Raw genomic sequence first — 20,967 nt, 5'->3', positions numbered from 1 at the left:
AGAAAACCTGCCTAAATGACTACCGACCCGTAGCACTCAAATCTGTAGCCATGAAGTGCTTTGAAAGGCTGGTCATGGCTCACATCAACACCATTATCCCTGAAACCCTAGACAAACTCCAATTTGCATACCCCGCAACAGATCCACAGATGATGCAATCACTATTGCACTCAACACTGCCCATTCCCACCTGGACAAAAGGAACACATGTGAGAATGCTACTCGTTGACTACAGCTCAGCGTTCAGCACCATAGTGCCCTCAAAGCTCATCACTAAGCTAAGTTATCTGGGACTAAACACCTCCCTCTGCAACTGGATCCTGGACTTCCTGACGGGCCACCCCCAGGTGGTAAGGGTAGGGAACAACACATCCGCCACGCTGATCCTCAACACAGGGGCCCCACAGGGGTGGGTGCTCAGTCCCCTCCTGTACTTCCTGTTCACTCATGACTGCATGGCCAGGCAGGACCCCAACACCATCATCAAGTTTGCCGATGACACAATGGTGGTAGGCCTGATCACCGACAACGATGAGACAGCCCATAGGGAGGAGGTCCGTGACCTGGTCGTGTGGTGCCATGTCAACAACCTCTCACTGCCTGGTGTGGCAACTGCTCGGCCTCCGACCGCAAGGCATTACAGAGGGTAGTGCATACAGCCCACTACATCACTGGGGCCAAGCTTCCTGCCATCCAGGACCTCTATTTCAGGCAGTGTCAGAGGAACCGCTCATACCGCTCAGGAAGGAGACGCGTTCTGTCTCCTAGAGATGAACGTATTTTGGTGCGAAAAGTGCAAATCAATCCCAGAACAACAGCAAAGGACCTTGTGAAGATGCTGGAGGAAACAGGTACAAAAGTATCTATATCCACAGTAAAGCGAGTCCTATATCGACATAACCTGAACGGCCTCACAGCAAGAAAGAAGCCACTGCTCCAAAACTGCCATAAAAAAGCCAGACTACGGTTTGCAATTGCACAGGGGGACAAAGATCTTACTTTTTGGAGAAATGTCCTCTGGTCTGATGCAACAAAAATAGAACTGTTTGGCCATAATGACCATCGTTATGTTTGGAGGAAAAAGGGGGAGGCTTGCAAGCCGAAGAACACCATCCCAACCGTGAAGCACTGGGGTGGCAGCATCATGTTGTGTGGGTGCTTTGCTGCAGGAGGGACTGGTGCCCTTCACAAAATAGATGGCTTCATGAGGTAGGAAAATGATGTGGTTATAGTGAAGCAACATCTCAAGACATCAGTTGCAAATTGGTCTTCCAAATGGACGATGACCCCAAGCATATTTCCAAAGTTGTGGCAAAATGGCTTCAGGACAACAAAGTGGAGTGGCCATCACAAAGCCCTGACCTCAATCCTATAGAAAATTTGTGGCCACAACTGAAAGAGCAAGGAGGCCTACAAACCTGATTCAGTTACACCAGCTCTGTCAGGAGGAATGGACCAAAATTCACTCAACTTATTGTGGGAAACTTGATGAAGGCTACCCGAAATGTTTGACCCAAGTTAAACAATTTAAAGGCAATGCTGCCAAATTCTAATTGAGTGTATGTACATTTCTGACCCACTGGGAATGTGATGAAAGAAATCAAATCTGAAATAAATCATTCTCTCTACTATTATTCTGACATTTCACATTCTTAAAATAGAGTGGTGATCCTAACTGACCTAAGACAGGGAATTAAAGGTGTATGTAAACCTTTTTAATCGTTTTTTTTTGTTGATAGGTTGAGATAATGTGTAGAATATCCGATAATATCAATTCTGAGCCAATGACATGACACAACAAATCTATACTGAATACTATAGAATGATTCTCCATTGAGCATGGGTTTTAGCCCAGAACTTGGCTTAACCTCTGTCTATGATACAGGCCCTTAGAGCTTCACAGGTTTGGCATCCTTGGGGTTCCTTTTGCGTTTCTTATCAAACTTCCACCTAAAAGTGAGATTTTAAATATCCAATAGAGACAAAGCTGTCTTTGCTATGTCCTATGTAGAAGAGTGGATTCATGTGTTGGGAATGAAACACTATGAATTTTGGAAATCTGATAACCCACGCCACAAGGTAAGAAACACACAAAACCAAAAATAGGCCTCTATTCCAGTATAGAGGCTCCTTGCAAGTAGCCTTCACTATAGGCTACAACTGCTACTGGTCAAGGCCTATTGTTCAGTGTGAAATATAGAATGAAAAAGACCAGATATGTTTTTGCCAAAATCCGCTTGGTGAGAGAAGAGATTTGAAATTTTATACCGATGCGTCACTCGGTGATAGTCCCTTCCCTTTTTGTCTCTGCCCAAGATCTCTCCAATGACAACAGTTTAGTGTTCAATAGGGGATACAATGAGCATTCTTATGCGGTCGAATCATATTATCAGATTCCAATAATCCTAATGGCTGCAGGATTCACTCAATGGGAGAGTTCCAGATTACGCCATGCCAAACTAAGACAGCATAGTTTGAAGCTAAACTGTTTACTATTATTTAAATCAATAGATAATCAAGGTTTATTGATTCTGAAAATGAATGAAAGGGCAGTACTCTACATCTGGAAATACCACAGTGATCAAATGCATGTTGCTTGCCTCACATGTTTTTCTGCTGTTGTTTTTTTACGTTGATTTTATCAGGGAGTCATACTGAGACCAAGGTCTATTTTACAGATGAGTCCTGAATGACATAAATCACAGAAAATGCACACATCAAAATATAAATACAAAACGCAAGCAGAAAGAAAATTGACGGTCATGAATTGCACTAGAGGCACTAGAACATGGCATTTAAGAACATTTTGAAGATTGTTCCATAAATAAGGTGCCAGAAAACTAAAAGCTGATTTACCCTAACTCGGTAGAGACCAAAGGAATTTCCAGAGTTAGCCATCCCTGAGACCGGGTGTGGTAAAAGGGCTTTATAAATGAAAACAAAGCAATGTATCAACTTACGTGACATCAAAGAGGGCCAAACAACGTTCTGGTAGAGAGTACAAAGACTGTAGCTCGTAAAAAAGACCATTGCTCTTTGATAGGGCAGCAGGGTAGCCTAGTGGTTAGAGCGTTGGATTAGTAACCATAAAGGTTGCAAGATCAAATCCCTGAGCTGACAAGGTACACATCTGTAATTCTGCTCCTGAACAAGGCAGTTAACCCACTGTTCCTAGGCTGTCATTGAAAATAAGAATTTGTTCTTAACTGACTTGGCTAGTTAAATAAATAAACTGCATCTAACAGCTTTAATTAAGTGGTAGCTGTGTTCATATAGATGATGTCGCCATAGTCTAGGACCGATAGGAGTGTTGACTGAATAATCTGTTTTCTACTATTTAGCGAGGGACAGGACCTATTGATATAGAATAAGTCCATTTTAATTCTCAGCTTCTTAACTAACTCATCAATATGTTTTTTACCAGATAGCTTTTCATCTATCCAGATACCCAGATATTTGTAAGCATGACACGATCAGTTTGGAGACTATCCAATGTACATACGGTATGCTTAAATCATCAGACTTCTTTTTATGCGCTCTAGAGAACAACATACAGTGCCTTCAGAATGTAGTTACATCTTGATAAGTTACAGCCTTATTCTTTGATTAAATAGTTTATTTTCCTCATCAATCTACACATAATTAGATTGACAATGCAAAACAGGAATTTAGACCTTTTTGCTAATTTATTAAAAAATAAACAGCTGAAATATCACATTTACAAAAGGATTAAGACCATTTACTCTGTACTTTGCTGAAGCACATTTGGATGTGATTGCAGCCTCGACTCTTCTTGGCTATGACGCTACAAGCTTGGCACACCTATATCTGGGGAGTTTCTCCAATTATTCTCTGAAGATCCTCTCAAACTCTATCAGGTTGGATGGGGAGCTTTGCTGCATAGCTATTTTCAGGTCTCTCCAGAGATGTTCGATCGGGTTAAAGTCAGGCTCGATCGGGTTACCATCCAGAAGGCGAGGTCAGTAAAGGTGCATCAAAGCTGAGACTGGGAGACTGAAAAACAGCTTCTAGCTTAAGGCCATCAGACTGTTAAACAGCCATCACTAACACAGAGAGGCTGCTTCCTACATACAGACTCGAAATCATTGGCCACTTTAATAAATGGATCACTAGTCACTTTAATAATTTTGCATTACTCATCTCATATGTACAGTATATACTGTATTTTATACCACCTATTGGATCTTGCCTATGCCACTCGGTCATCGCTCATCCATATATTTATATGTACATTTTCTTATTCCATCCCTTTTGATTTGTGTGTATTAGGTAGTTGTTGTGGAATTGTTTGATGACTTGTTAGATATTACTGCTCTGTCGGAACTAGAAGCACAAGCATTTCGCTAAACTCACATTAACATCTGCTAACCATGTGTATGTGACCAATAAAATTTTATTTTATTTTCTTTGAGTCAGTTTTCCTTGCTTTGGCCTAGGTCTGATTTCTCCTCTGAATTAGCTCAGATAATTATGCAGAAAACAAAGTGTTCAATCTATCTTTGACTCTAAATTGTTTAAAAGGGGCATGTTTATCGGCCAGATTAATAAATATGGAGGATACATTTTGGAGAGCCAATTCAGGGTCAGGGATACATGAGACAGTGGCTAAATCAGAGGAGAGCAGGTCATGTAAAAACCCTTGATCAGAAAACTTGCATCTTCTTAATTAAACAAGGATTAGTATTTAGCTGTTTCTCTGTAATACATACTATGGGACAATGATCACTGAAATCACATGCAAATACTCCACTAAACAAATATTTATGTGGGTTATTTATGTGGGCTATCAATCAATGAAGAGTTAACAGGGTTTTTCACCTTTAGACATGTGGGTTTTTAGATCATTTGAGTCAGATAATAATCAATGCATATATTCTTAAATTGATATGAGGCCGGAGATAGCCAATCCAGAATCAAATTCCCTAAAATGACCAACTCTGAGGACAGAAAAGGTGTTAAACACTCAGATATAGCACCAATAGCATCCACCATGGCAGCAGGGGGGTGGTAAATCCCAGCAACAAATAAATGTGTATTCTGGTTTATGGACACATCTACAACCAGGAGCTCAAACATCTTGGGAACAAAAATATTTAAAGATTGGCACGTCATGAAATATGATTTTACATATATGGCCACTCCTCCCATATATGGCCATTCCTGATTTTTCATTATTTTTACTATTTTCTACATTACAGAAATGAAATAACACATATGGAATCCTGTAGTAACCAAAAAAGTGTTAAACAAATCAAAATATATTTTAGATTTTAGATTCTTCAAAGTAGCCACCCTTTGCCTTGATGTCAGCTTTGCACACTCTTGGCATTCTCTCAACCAGCTTCACCTGGAATGATTTTCCAACAGTCTATAAGGAGTTACCATATATGTTGAGCACTTGTTGGCTACTTTTCCTTCGCTCTGCGGTCCAACTCATCCCAAACCATCTCAATTGGGTTGAGTTCAGATCATCTGATGCAGCACTCCATCACTCTCCTTTTTGGTCAAATAGCCCTTACACAGCCTGGAGGTGTGTTGGGTAATTGTCCTGTTGAAAAACAAATGATAGTCGCACTAAGCTCAAATCAGAGGGGATGGCGCATCGCTGCAGAATGCTGTGGTAGCCATGCTGTTTAAGTGGGCCTTGAATTCTAAATAAATCACTGACTAGCAAAGCACCCCCACACCATCACACCTCCTCCTCCATGCTTCATGGTGGGAATCACACATGCAGAGATTATCCGTTCACCTACTTAGCGTCTCACAAAGACACGGCGGTTGGAACTGAAAATCGCAAATTTGGACTGATCAGACCAAAGGACAGATTTCTCGTGTTTCTTGGCCCAAGCAAGTCTCTTCTTCTTTTTGGTGTCCTTTAGTAGTGGTTTCTTTGCAATTCTAATTGTAATTAGATTCTTTGCAATTCTAATTGTAATTCTACCATGAAGGCCTGATTCACACAGTCTCCTCTGAATAGTTGATGTTGAGATGTGTCTGTTACTTGAACTCTGTGATGCATTTATTTGGGCTGCAATTTCTGAGGCAGGTAACTCTAATGAACTCTGGGTCTTCCTTTCCTGTGGCGACCCTCATGAGAGCCAGTTTTATCATAGCGCTTGATTGTTTTTGCGACTGCACCTCAAGAAACTTTCAAAGTTCTTGACATTTTCCAGATTGACTGACCTTCATGTCTTAAAGTAATGATGGACTGTCCTTTCTCTTTGGTTATTTGATCTTTTCTTGCCATAATATGGACCATAATTCTTGCCATATGGACTTGGTCTTTTACCAAATAGGGCTATCTTCTGTATTCCACTGATACCTTTTTCACAACACAACTGATTGGCTCAAACGCATTAAGAAGGAAAGAAATTCCACAAATCAAATTTTAACAAGACACACCTGTTAGTTGAAGCATTACAGGTGACTACCTCATGAAGCTGGTTGAGAGAATGCCAAGAGTGTGCTAAGCTGTCATCAAGGCAAAGGGTGGCTACTTTGAAGAATCTCCCTCAAGTAGCTGGATGCAGAGGCGTGAACTGGAAGAGCAGTGTTGGCAGAGCTCAGTCCACCCAGTTGAAGCTCCCGCCAAAGGAGTGGAGCTGCTGCATGGGACCAGAGTCACTGCCACTGCTCAATTCTGGGTGAGCACAGGAGGTCTTGGTTTGGCTCCTGTTGCAGCGTTGGGGATGCCATGGGGGGCAGGAGTGTCCTAGGCCTTGGGATGGAAGTAGGTAGGGTAACCAAAACCAGCCTGGGAGGTAGGCTGTGGGGGGAATTAAGGATGGTGGTGTGGAGGGCAGTGTGGTTGGCGAAGCTCCAAACTCAGCATAATGTAGGCTGAAAATGTGAATGATACATGGTGTGGACTGCAACATCTGGTGCACTTCCCTCAACAGTGTTTTGGCAGACTCTTTGTTAGCTAAACAATTAAGCATATCTATTTTGTTATATTATTTCTGGTTTGAGAGGGGGACACAAAGGATTTTAGAACAATGAACTCATATGTAAGATGAATGGGTTAATAATAGCTGTTAAATGTGGAATCGTTCTCCATTCAGTCTTTCTAATAAAGGTTTTCATTCATTCAGTCACCAATGCAGGAACCCTCAAATTTCACAAAGTTAAATCCTGCATGAACTGTGAACTTCACCACTGAAAATGAGCCATAAAACAACATGACAAGTGTAATAACGTCAAGACATGTCAGCCAGGATTATGCCGTAGTGACAACATATTGCAACACAGTAATCGCCATTGTGCTTTTTACCGTACTCATTCTCAGGACTCAACAATGGTGGCAGAAATTCGATCACAGTCATAGCAATAACCAAGGGCAATTAGATTTGATTTGGGAAAGAAGAGATGCTGGGAATGGGTAAGAGAATGACACTGTACACTTTGGAAGGGTATAGTGGATAGATCAAGGAGTCATAATACTACCTGTGTGTCTCCGTGGACAGCTCCTGCATCACACAACTAGCTTATCTCTCCTTTCTCATCATGTCAGCTTGCAAGGTGGACATACTGTAGAATACCACAGTATGAGTCATAATACCAATAAAACCTAGAGGTCAAACAGGGAAATAGTTCCAATCGTTTTTGCACCATTCATTTTTCCCATGTGTGATTTTAGAATCACTTACAATATGTATGTTTACTCTGGCGTGACGTTTTCATAACCGTATATGCTAATTAGCTGCAAATGTGGCCATCATAAACAACTACAAATGCCATGATGATCTGGACGAGACTGCCAAATCGAGGCAAAGGTAAGAATCTAATGTTAGATAAATGTAGTAATGAATAAATTGACTACAGATAGACTACTATCTGTCTTGTGCACGTTTTATCTGGTATAAAAGGTATCCGCTAGAGATGCAGAAGCTTGCAGGGATTTGTAGTTTTACATGATGTGTACTTTCACGTTAAGTAGCATTTTCAAATCTGAGAGTAAATAGAACTGAATATATTGATAAAAGTCACCTTGTCCGAGAGAGATTAACATGGTTATCAAAACATCACACCAGGGTAAACCTAGACAAAACATAGCCCTTATTTTAAGTGTTTCTAAAATCCCCTATGGGAAAAATGAATGGTGGAAAAACGATTAGAACCATTTCCCTGTTTGACCATTTCCCTGTTCTATGGCCATACAAGGGCCATTGTCTAGTTATGGCTTCATGTTGTGTCCTTGAGATGGCTCTTGTGTGTTAGAAATGTTGGAGTAGAACTAGTGTGAAAGTAGAAATAGTGTGATTATTGGTCACTGCCATTGCTTGGATAAGACAATGCAATGACGGTCAACATATAAGTTAAAAAAGATTGTCGTGAGAGAAGTAGTTTTATGCTGTCATCTGCTGGCCAAGTTTGGGTGGTTATCAGTGATTGTGGACCAAGGTATACAAAACATTAGGACCACCTGCTCTTTCCATGACATAGACTTGACCAGGTGAATCCATTTGAAAGCTATGATCCCTTATTCATGTTAAATCCATTTCAATCACTGTCGATGAAGCGGTTGAGACAGGTTAAATGAGGATTTTTAAGCCTTGAGACAATTGACATTTGGATTGTGTATGTGTGCCATTCAGATGGTGAATGGACAAGATAAAAGACTGAAGTGCCTTTGAACGGGGTATGTCAGTAGGTGTCAGGTGCAAGAACTGCAACGCAGCTGGGTTTTTCATACTCAACAGTTTCCCTTGTGTATCAAGAATGGTCCACCACCCGAAGGACATCCACCCAACTTGACACCCAACTGTGGGAAGCATTGGAGTCAACATGGGCCAGCATCCCTGTGGAATGCTTTTGACACCGTGTAGAGTCCATGCCCCAATGAATTGAGGTTGGTCTGTGTGCAAACGGGGTGCAACTCAATATTAGGAAGGTGTTCCTAATGTTTTGTGCACTCAGTGGATGTTCCTCTTATTATTTGGAAATACCCAAAAATTCAAATCTGATCATAAAAAATAAACAAAATGCCTGTTCCAAATCATAGACTTTTATTACCTTTCAGTAAGACCCTATTTAGTATTTTAAACTGGGTCTTTCAAGCCCTGAATGCTGATTGGCTGACAGCCGTGGTATATCAGACTGTATACCAGAGGTATGACAAAACAAGTATTTTTACTGCTCTAATTACATTGTTAACCAGTTTGTAATAGCAATAAGGCACCTCTGGGGTTTGTGGTATATGACCAATATACCAAGGCTAAGGACTGTGTCCAGGCATTCCGTGATGCGTCGTGCCTAAGAACAGCCCTTAGCCGTGGTATACTGGTCATATACCACACCCCACCATGTCTTATTGCTTAATTATATAACATACTATGTAACATACTGATGGCTTGAAATCAAAAGGGCCTAGTCTATTCCTGTTTTACAGCAAATGGGGAGCCCCTCACAGAGAGACAGTGCATGACATTGCATGACTTGAGTAACACTACCCTGGTCTCACTCAGGTTACGACCCTCTCATGGGGCCAAGACTTGTGTCACTAATAAAGGGACATGATAGAGCGTTACATTCCAGGAAGAAGAGTAGTGAACCTCTGGCCCAGAGCCAGCCAGACAGCACAAAAGTGCCTCACATAAAATGCCTGTGTTGTGGAACACAGCCCAGCTTGTCTGAGCTCTTCATTTGCTCCCAGAAAACATGTGTTGCAGGGTTACCATCTGCTGATGACTGATAGAAGAGAGGCCAATGAGTCTTGGTCTTGTGGCTGATTTACTTGTGGCTGACTACTACTGTGTGTGCTGGGCCAAATAGGCTAGTCTTTTCTGTTTACATGCTGTCTGCTTCCTGGAACAATCTTGTATCATTTTTTTTTGCTCATTTATATGTAGATTAAAATATATATACATATATTTTTTTGAATTTATTTTGCATAAATTGAGTCTAGGTCATTCAATAATCTTACATGGAAATATATCTGAAAATCAATTGTATTTCTTTTTTAAATTAAAAATAAATTGGTTTTTCCAGGACACCGACAATGCTGTTTATGGTATGAGAAAGCATGTTCTACCTCTTCGTTCATAGAAGATTGTTGTCGTTCTTTCCTGATTCTGCTTGGGCATGATCGCTCTTTGACAATATTGCATAAAATTAAGTTCCGACTACTTTATGTGTAACTAATATTATTAGTTGAGAGATGAGGGTTCTATTTGCTGCATGTCATGTGTATAATACTGCTATTGATTACTCTGTTTTATTTTTTTTTAAGCCTCTACATTTTTCTTCATATTCTTCATTATTCATTATTCATAATTTCGTCAAATAATGAGTGGAAGTGCCTGAAAAACAAACGAGAAGGAACTGGGACAGGAAATATAGTGTTGAAATAACAGCTGTTCCCTTTCCTCCTTTCTGGCTTCCTGTTAGGGGACAATGCTTTGCACACTCCTCTGAGCCCATGAACTCACCGTGATCAACTCTCCTCAATAGCAATTAAATCTGAGCCTTTTTTCACCGATCCTAGATCAGCACTCCTACTCTAAGACACTATGAACACAGGCCCTGGACTTTTCCGTTTCTGATAGTGGAAGTCTAAACACTAACTGAAAATGGTTCACTATAGGGGTAATTTGGGTTTCCAGTTTTAACATACCTGGCAACCCATTGCTGTTTGTTGCCAAGTTAGGTCACCCCTTCCCATGTAGCCTAGGCCACAGCATACAACCAAATGTGTTATTATGGTAGAGTCTGAGGTGACTGATGTTGGCTCTCTGATGTTGGCTCTCTGAGCATCAGCACTCAATTATATCTCAGATCTGCTCTGGCATAAACCAGGCTTTTTTACTGACTGACCATGTGTAAATTATGTGGATACAGATTTCAGGGCCGTTGTTATCTGGTTATATTGGCCATCACATAGTAACCTCACAACAACAACAAAAAATGCTCACCACCTTCTTGCATTGTCTGGAGTTTGCTGCCTAGAACACTTGAACATTTGCCAAAGTCTCGCCAAAGTTTTCCATGGCTCTGCAACCACTAGAGCAAACGGTAAAGTGAGCAAAAAAATATAGTAGCTACAGTACAATGGATCTTTGCAGGCCAGTCCACAATGAAAAGTGACTGCAAAGTCCTTGCTAAATACGCACCCGCCACCCGGCTCTAGAATTTCATAATTTCCTCATGTGGATGAACACAATCCTGAGATTACAGTTTTTAACAATCACTTTGGCACTAATTTCAGAACTTTGTGGTCATTTTTCAAAAATCTAGACACAAAACTCAAAACAGTCATCACTTGTAACACAGGCTGTCCAATGCTCAAAACATTGCATTGTGCATTCATATCGTTAAAGAAACTTTGCACTTGCAGAATCCTTATTTCAAATATCTTATTTATCATGAAATACCAAAGGAACATTCATTTAGATCACCCACACACAAGATACCGATAGTTTCACTGTGTAGTTGTTCGTACAATCATTAAATATTGTAGTACAAAATATGTGATACATGTTTCATTATGCTACTACACGTAAATATATCACTGTAAAAGGACCCAGTACTAGATAGGTGTACGTAATAAAGTGGCTGGTGAGGGTACAGTAATGTCAAATCTGAAAACATGGTCTGGAAAAGTGGTACATGGGACCATGGAAACAGTGTTTGATAAAGAATGATGATGAAATATTACATCCATAGATAATGTAGTCCAATTGGTTCATGTTCCACGATAATTGGTGTCAATGGATCTCGTTATCCTGAAACTTTCATGATCTAAACATGGAATATTGTTCGTCAGTTTCCATAAAACTATGCATTAAGAGTAATGCAACAGTTACTTATCATTTTGATCAGTTGTATAATTTGATAGTTAGATCATTGTAATGAAATGAATAGACAGTCATCTCAGATGTAATGTGTGAATTGTATTTTGAAATAATAATACTTTGATGTTAAGTTGTGTCATTTTGAACAGGTGATTTTAGTTCAATGAACAAATGATCTTAACTTTATGTGTATTGTATCCAAGCAATTGGAAAAAGTGTTAAGAGTTTTGAAAAATGTGCATTTTGATCATTGGTTGTGAGTTTTGTGTTGAGAGTTTTGAAAAATGACATCAAGGTTCTGAAATTAGTGCCAAAGTGATTGTAAAAAACTGTAATGCTTCACATTTTTTAATGACACATTTTTCTATCAACTATTTCTTATTTCCCACCCCAGTTGTCAGATCTTTCCTCTAGCACACAGTAGATCTAGGCTATAATAGCAGGAACATTTGCATATGAATGATTGATATTCAATTAAAGTAGAGTGTGTGTGTGTGTGTGTGTGTGTGTGTGTGTGTGTGTGTGTGTGTGTGTGTGTGTGTGTGTGTGTGTGTGTGTGTGTGTGTGTGTGTGTGTGTGTTTGCATGTGTGTTTGCGTGTACACGTGCGTGGGCGCGTGCGTGAATGTGAAATTGAAAATATTTACTATACACTTGTTCAATCCTATGTATGTTTCTCTCACTCAGTATAACATACCATACAAAGACATCCATTCATTCTAGTCTCTCTCCCATTCTTATCAAATATATGTGACTTTGATTATTGTGTGGGTACAGCATGGAGTAGCCTAATGTTATTATGCCTTTATATGAGCGCAAAAAACATAGCAAGATATGAGAAGCGTTGCTCCTTTAAACTTTTATCTTGGAAGGATTACACAAAATCAAAAGCCATCCGCAGTAAGAGAGGTTTAAAAACCGGAACCTACAAAAACACTTCGACCTAATTCTGATGTGACCATATCCGATTGTTTCCCTCTCTCAGGCTTTGACGAGCAGCCACGGATTTGCTCGAATTCACGCGAACGCTTTAGTGAAGATGAAGAAATGGATTTTATTAAACTGCTCGGGATTGTTTTCGCTGTTTTCTGTCAACCAGGATTCACCCAATTTGAACTCAATGGTGAGTGTTTACAGGGAAAAAATGTCAAACTTGTCAAAGCCCGTTGTCAAAAAAAGTAACGGTATGATTAACCAAAGTTATTTAATGCATGAAAATATTGCGCCCTGTTGATTGTGCGGGAAAAACATGTTTCTTTAGTGCCTAACGAAAGAAAGATTTTGGACGACTAAAATGTTTAAATAGAAACTTCAAACGTCGCTCAAAGTCGGGTGCTTTAGTAGGCTACATGGAAAAAACAGTAACTGCGAAATTTCACTTCAATAGGCCTTTACATTACCCAGGGCAGGCTTTTTGTTTTGGTTTGTGTGTCGGAAAAAATATTATTCGTTTTGAGATGGGGTATTGTGCTCCCAAGTAGGCTACAGATTTACAAGACCAATGTGGTATTCAATGGCCTAAAGGAGGTGCAAAAATCAACGCGCAAAATCAAGGTGGGCCATATTACTTGAAAGCTTAATCACTGTGGTTCGCAACATTATTAATAAAGGCCCTAATAATAAAGAAAATAAGAGAGTAATAATCAATAAATAATAACATGCAGCCTATTCATAGTGTTTACATGCCAGCGCTTATGAAAAACAGTAAAGCATTTCTTAAGCTTATGGCAATAGGCCAACATATAATCAAGAGATCTTGCACATAGGCCTATTATCATGTAATTCATGTAGGCTAATATGTGTGCCATATGTCCCCACATCTTGCATAACAACTTGCAATATTATTCCAATGAATATATATTAATTAATTACCATTCTGATTTGCCAATCTTGATTAGCCATGCTTAGATTTGCAATTTTGCAATTGAATTAGCAATTTGATTTGCATTCTTGATTTGCAATTTCTTATTTTCCAATGTGATGCACTGTAGGCCAGAGGATCTGTCGACGTGGCACAGAGCGACCCTGCTACAGGATCAACTACTTCCAGGACCCACGGCGGAGGGTGACCTTCAATGATGCCAGCCAGGCCTGCAGAACAGATGGGGGGGAGATCCTCAGTATCGAGACTGACAATGAGCAGCACCTGGTAGAGAGGTTCATACAGCAGTTGCAGGCCACTGATGGGGACTTCTGGATCGGGCTGCACAGAAGCCCACGCCACCGGGTGACTACCATAGGCTGCCCTTCGCAGTACTACTGGCTGGATGGCAGCAAGGCCAGATTCAGGTGTCCTTGTGTTTTACTTTGGTTTCAAGTCTAGGAGATCCCTGTAGCAAAAAGTCTAGGAGATCCCTGCAGCTGTTGCCATGCACACCACAGGAAAATACAGGGCCATAGCGATACCTCACATGACTCACAATAGTCTGAGAGTCATCAAAGAGCATCGTGGATTAACATATGTTGGTGTCTTCATGCTTTGAGGGTCATTGCTATTTTATCTGTAAAATGTTAATAACCATGAATGTTGTGGTATCGGCAGTGTTGAAGGAGCTGTTCTGAAAATATAGTTTACCAAGGTACTAATTACTTCACACTGGCAGAAATTAAGCTACACTAAAGCTATCCTTAAAAAAACATAGTTTACTTTGAAAAAGTAGTTCACTACATCCAAACTACTTAGTGAAAAATGATCATATGTAAATCCAAAGTGTCACAAGATGACAAATTGCAATAACAGATCACTGTAGTCAGATTTGAACAGAATGTGTAATTTATCCTATTAATCACAAAATAAATCTTTCAAGTGAGAATTAGGCAGGCCTGAGGCCAAAAAAGAAAGGAAATGATTGCCAATTTCACCCATATATTATTTTATTTAGCAAAAAAGAATAGTGTATTGTTCCAGTAGCTAGCTACACCACTACATGGCAAAAAAAAGTAATTAACTACTGAAAACTCTACTTTGATTTGAATTTAGTTCAAATGCCACCATACTACTGCAAAATGTAGTTAAATTACTAGCAGAACTACATGTAGTTCACTACTCCCCAAAAGCGGGTATCAGTAGGATGAGCGTCTATTTTTAGAAGCATGATGGTGACTATCTGAGAATTTCTGATAGGGTTGTTGACCTATGGAAAACATGCTCGTTGCAGAAACTGGCATTGGGACGAGCCATCGTGTGGAAACGAGATGTGTGTGGTGCTGTACCACCAGCCCTCTGCCCCCCCTGACGAAGGCGGGCGCTTCATGTTCCAGTGGAACGATGAAAACTGCAACACCAAGAACAATTTCGTCTGCAAGTACTCTGAAGGTGAACTGTACCCTGGACACGTTCTGAGTAGGCAAACGCTGTGGAACATTGCAGATAGAAATGTCATGAATAGAGCTGACATGATTCATTATTCTACATGTCAGAAAGTTATGTTTGTTCTACATCATGTTTTTCTATCTGAACGTTCCACAACATTGTGCCCTTCTGAACATGGCCCCGGTGTCCTTGATAGTGTCCATATTTAGACATGAACAGATTAAACCAGGGTTGTATTCAATAGACAGCAAACGGAAGGAAATGTACCGAAAAAGGGAGGGACTACCTAAATTTGTCCAATAATAATCTCTCATTTCCGTTGACGAAATGTTTTGTTACGGTTTGCAACAGTGTGCACTAATGAATATGACCCACGTTACATTACATTTATCCAATCTCAATCCTGTAGTTTATCTCTGCTGAAGGAGATCATATTGTATGGTATGAATTTGATTGAATACCAGCTTATCAACAAGGAACCAGGGAAAAAGATAATTCAGAATCAATATAGTCCATATTAATTTGCAGCTGATGATTGTCTCTTTCTTTCTCTTACAGAAAAGTTGCCAGTGTTTACTGTGGCGTGGAATTCAATATACACAGGTAAACCCACTCCTGCAGCAAAAAAAACATTATGACTCTGATATTTTAGAGTCCACTGGACCACAAAACAGATGGTTGGTGCATATGTTACGGTAAATGTGTAAAATCTGGAAATCTATACATTTTCACACATTTAGCCTACCAGTGTGACGGTCTGATTTGACACATTTACCGTAACACATAGACCAGTGATTGAGTCCATTCAATATAGGTAAAGGTCTGCATAAAAAAAAGAGATCTAATGGTTATTTTTGTCCAACAATTTAGTGAATTACCTTCTTTAATGTTCAGCAATTAGGCCTGGCTGTGTCCTACAGTAAGTGATGATTTCACTAAGTTACGCTTACATAAAAGTGCTATTTATAAACATTGTTTTGACATTTTTAACAGAAACATTTAGATTTTGTTAAGGTCAAATATGTGAATCCTTGGGATGAGTCATTTGTTGATACTGAGATCAACAGCTCGAACATGATTATGACATCACCAGTCTCAATCACCGAAGTGTCTATGTATAGGATGACATCTAGTGGTCAAGATTTATGAATCACAATATAATAGAATAGAAGAGGGTAAAATAGAAAAACTTTATCAGAGTCCCGTTCAATTCATCCTCTTCCCAGATAATAGAGGCAATGCATTAGGCTACAGTACAGTACTATAGCCTACAGTAGGCTATAGTACAATTATAGATTACTAGTGATGCTGCTTGAAACCTTAGGAGTTTATTTCTAGTATGCTGCTAATTTGCATATTAGTCATACTATACTAGTCCACCCATTTCTGCATCACACATGCTCATTCTTTCATCTCAGATGAAGACAAATGTTGCTTATTTTTGTCTACATATTTATTTGGGCTATATGACGTTTTTGGATATCATACGAACTTACAGTGTTTGTCTATTTACACGTTTTGCTACAGTGTCTGTCTATTTACAAGTTTGTTCATGATCTGTTTTCCAGTTGCCCCAATTATATCTCTAATGCCAAACTTCCCGTCAGCTACAGTGAGTGATGAGAAAACAAAAATAGGAATGTCTGAATCATCAGGTAAAAAATCTGCACTCTTCAGGTCTATTGAGTTTGATCCTTGTACATTGGTGTCCCAAATGCAATAAGTAATCTCCTCATTTATTTTCCAAATTTTTTTCCAAAAGTATTCATAGTTGAGGTGCCAACTTACTGCCATTAGCCTGGTCACAGATCTGTTTGTGCTATCATGTCAGCTCCTTGTCATTGGCAATGAGTGACAAGGAGTTGGCATGATAGCACAAACAGATCTGGGACCAGGCTAGAATACCATCATCTTACCTCTGGTGTTCTTTTTCTCCCTGCAGTAACTCTTTCGGATAATGCCTTATATGTCTCCTACATTCTATTTGCCACTATCCCCATTCTACTGCTGCTGCTTGTGGCTACAGGAGTCTTCTGCTATAAACGGGCAGCCAAAAGGTAATACTTGTTTGCTTCATTAAATAATAACATGCAATAATACATTTTGTACGATAGGCACCTTTCAAGGGCACCTAACATTATTTTAACGTGTGTAAAACATCTCTAAGTTTAAAAAATGACATAAGAGTGGCAAAACAGAGGAAGCTCACGAGAGGGCTTGCGAAACATAATCAACGTCAGACATCGCAGAGCATAAGATGGCCTTAAGAGATGTTTTGTTTTGAGGTGGTTTTGAATGCCGTATTTGAAGTAGGCAATGCTGGAGGTGTGTGTGGCTTACTACATGCCTCTGTAAATGATAGTGTGACTGTCTTTACGCAGGAGAAAGTCTCAAACAGACAGCTACCCTAAGCAAGAGCAATGGGGTACAATGTCCACAGCGGCCTGCAACATCCAAGGACCCTATGCCTACCAGGACATCACTAAGCTTCAACCAGCCGATCTGGAGAGCATGGCACCTGAATCAATCAAGAAGATGTCCTTCTGTGACTCCTCTCTTCATACCCAGTGTGATGATTACGAGAATGTTTCAAACAAGGAGACAGTGACAGAGAGTGGCTTTGTGACCAATGGCATCTATGAGGCCTGCCAAGACCAGGGTCGGCACTATCTCAACGAGACTGGATGGGTGGAGAATGAGATCTATGAATAATGTTGCTGTCCTGCAGTGCCTCTCTCTTTACCACATGTCCATTGAGCAATCTGGGCATCTGACTGTTGGTGTCTCCATTAAGCTTTCATATATCCTGCTGGTGGGTTGTATGGCATCATGTGACGCGAGACAGGACGGACAGATCCTGTGTGGTATTATAAAGTGTTTGCTTTAGGGTATGCCCATTGACCATACAAAGAAGACCGATTTGAGGCTTCCTGTGTGGAGGCTGATGTCAGTGAAAAGGACAATATCTTCGGAAACTCAGATGACAGAAGTCTGACCCCACGATACCGCTGAGCGGTTATCTCTGCGAGAGATGATCCTCCCAATGACGTTGACCAAAGCCTCCACTGTTATGACACCAGTTTGAGCTGGTTGGATACAGTCTTTAATGTGCCTTTTCATGGCTACACCAAAGTCCAGGTTGAATAACAGTGTGTAGCATTCGTTTATTTGCCTATTCCTGTGTCTTCGTCTTATAAACTTGTATTTATCACAATGTTGTAAAGAAAATAAAGAAAATATATGTTTTGCGTACATTGTATATTCAAGTTGGGCTGACTAGAGTGTTGTGAAAAAGTAGTCTAACTAGCTAAAGCTGAGTGTTCTTGAAGGATGTCTGACAGGAAATTCCGAAAGCACATCTGGAACTCGCACATCCAGGAAATCTAGCAGTGACAGCAGAGGCTTTTGGGGTGCTGCTCTCAACAGTTTTCCATGTAAGGCTGTCACGATAGGTTAATTAACAAAACATGCACTTGCTGGACATGTAGGCCTATCAAATATCACACACACTGCTCTGGCTACAAATAAAGCCTATGGATGACCAGCATAAGTGTTTTTATTTTGTTAGTTTTACTTGAATGTGACTTTGTTGTGTTTTTGTGTACAAGAAGACAGAAAAATAGACCATTTCTAAGTCATAAAACCTTTGGTAAGATAGAGCTTACTTCACTGTACTATTGCAAACTCATGACTTCCATATTGTTTGTTTAACCAGCAGGTGGTGCTGTTTCATGTCATTTTTTAACTGTCTTTCCATTGGTCTCGAACTCCAGCACCTCAACTCAAATTCTATGTTGATCGCTAGATGTGCAACGGGTATGTTAAAAAAAAAAGGATAATAATTTGCTCATATTCTGTTATATTATTTTATTAGTCTCAAACCAATTGATTCGGTATAATAACCTGTATTCAAAATGTACAAACCTGAATTGCAGATCACACACCATCCAGCATAATCCAAGTGAATGTTTGCCGTTTTATGCATAGCTGGGAAACCTGGCAAGCATCTTTGTTTAACCTTTATTTAACTAGGCAAGTCAGTTTAGAACAAATTCTTATTTACAATGATGGCCTACCCCGGCCAAACCCTAACCCGGACGCTGGGCCAATTGTGCGCGGCCCTATGGGACTCCCAATCAACGGTTGTGATACAGCCTGGAATCGAACCAGGGTCTGTGGTGACGCCTCTGGTACTTAGAAGTATTTGTGGTTGCATCACTTGCATGCATAATTTGCTTTGTGCATAAACATGCATATGTTTCATAGTAAGAGCCCAGCTGCACACACAACTTTACATAACAACTTGCATGCATAGAGTAATTTGCTAGTATACATGTACATAAATAATGCCCACAGTCCAGTCCCTGCACTTTGACCATGAGTAACAAACTCTTTATGTGTGCACCTGCAGGCCAAACTTCAAAGTCAACTATCCACTCAGGGCGGCGAGCTAACAGATTTCAGAATAGCAATGTAACCGGTTGACGTTAGAGGTGGGTCCGGTTGCCTTGGAAACGAATTGGCACTGAAGCGTGGAACAGCTTCAGAGGCCCGCCCCCTGTACAAATACCCCCATAGCTCTGACGTCAATGTACGTCAACGAGAGAATATGATGCCTCCTGCAAGTCAACTCGTGTACTTTAGTTAATAGAGGTAGCTAGCTGAAATATTCTAGCCGTGTTGTGTTGGAGAACGTGGCGTGGCAGCCTGTGGCACTCGTACATGTCACCTGTCGTCTCGTTGGTCTGAAGGGTCGTTCACGTTCAAACTGGCAGGGCGACCGAGAATTGTACTTTTTGTCTATTTTGAATAGACACATTTCAGCGGGCGGTTTGTTTTCCCTTCCTCGATATCTTGTAGGCGAAAGTTGCGAGCCTTTACCTCCTCACCCCCCAAAACCATATTTAATACAGCATGGTCATGGCTGACAATCACCAAAAACCGATGTTCCGGGGTCCTGTCCGAGTGGGTTTCTACGATATCGAACGTACTCTGGGAAAGGGTAATTTCGCCGTTGTAAAGCTGGCTAGACATCGTATTACCAAGACCGAGGTGAGTACTGAGCAAACTAGCTAGCTGGCTAGCATGTTAGGTAACCGTGAACTTACAGTAAGCCTAAGCGTGTGATTCTCTTGTAAAGGATACTACTAACCTTACCTTTGAACTAACAAGCTAACGTTAGTTACTTACCCCCTGTTTTGCAGCGATAAATTAGCTTGCTATCTAAAGTTGTATTTGCACATTCTGTAGTTCTAACTTATTCTGTTCACATTTGACATTGACATGTTTCGACTATTTCACACCTAGGTAACGTTAGCTTGCTTTGTTGCAAACACGGTAGTTTTTTTGCAAAGCTTTTGACCCACACATGAAGAAAGCAATAGAGTAGTACCAACTATTATATAACTTGTTAATCAAAACTGTCCGACTATGGTTAACTTGGGTGTTACCCAGTTTTAGATGTAGCTAACTTTAGCCTAACCGTGAAGCAGATTCATGAGACACATCATTATTAATCCATCACTTTGCAACCTCAATGTTGTGCAATACGCTGCCTTTTATTTGACCATGGATCATTACATTGCTTCATTACTCTAAGTAACAATTGTGTGACGTTTGTATAATGTTATGTATAATGTGCTCAACAAGCCACCCCATAGACCAGGGTTTCTCAAACTCGGTCCTGGAGCCCACCTTGGGTGCGCGTTGGTTTTTGCCCTAGTACTAAAAAATGGATTCAAATGACCAACTCATCATCGAGCTTTGATTATTGGAATTAGACTGGTGTAAACAACCACATAAATATCTAGGGCATGCAGCAATGGAATTAGTGCATTGCAGTAGT

The 20,967-nt window shown here is 40.3% G+C and overlaps 2 protein-coding genes across 3 annotated transcripts in view; both read left to right on the top strand.

Annotated features, from left to right (window-relative positions):
* Positions 1 to 12,625: 12,625 nt before the first annotated feature.
* On the top strand, positions 12,626 to 18,666 carry LOC112266711 (layilin). The gene is made up of 7 exons (XM_024444426.2): positions 12,626 to 12,932; positions 13,801 to 14,098; positions 14,968 to 15,125; positions 15,681 to 15,725; positions 16,691 to 16,777; positions 17,065 to 17,179; positions 17,504 to 18,666. Exons 1-7 carry the CDS (start codon positions 12,857 to 12,859, stop codon positions 17,832 to 17,834), a joined length of 1,110 nt encoding a protein of 369 aa, XP_024300194.1. The 5' UTR covers positions 12,626 to 12,856; the 3' UTR covers positions 17,835 to 18,666.
* Positions 18,667 to 19,724: 1,058 nt separating this feature from the next.
* LOC112266710 (serine/threonine-protein kinase SIK2) overlaps positions 19,725 to 20,967 on the top strand; it is a 55,553-nt gene continuing 54,310 nt past the window's right edge. Inside the window, exon 1 of one of the 2 annotated variants that reach the window (XM_024444424.2) lies at positions 19,725 to 20,174. In XM_024444424.2, the coding sequence (XP_024300192.1) occupies positions 20,037 to 20,174 (138 nt within the window). In that variant the 5' untranslated portion in view covers positions 19,725 to 20,036. The remainder of the gene's footprint in view (positions 20,175 to 20,967) is intronic. The other variant, XM_024444425.2, reaches the window with a different exon arrangement.

The sequence above is a fragment of the Oncorhynchus tshawytscha genome, linkage group LG14 (genome assembly GCF_018296145.1).
Source record: "Oncorhynchus tshawytscha isolate Ot180627B linkage group LG14, Otsh_v2.0, whole genome shotgun sequence".
NCBI lineage: Eukaryota > Metazoa > Chordata > Actinopteri > Salmoniformes > Salmonidae > Oncorhynchus > Oncorhynchus tshawytscha.
Note: the sequence above shows the minus strand (reverse complement) of the source record. Positions and strands in the feature narration are given on the sequence as shown.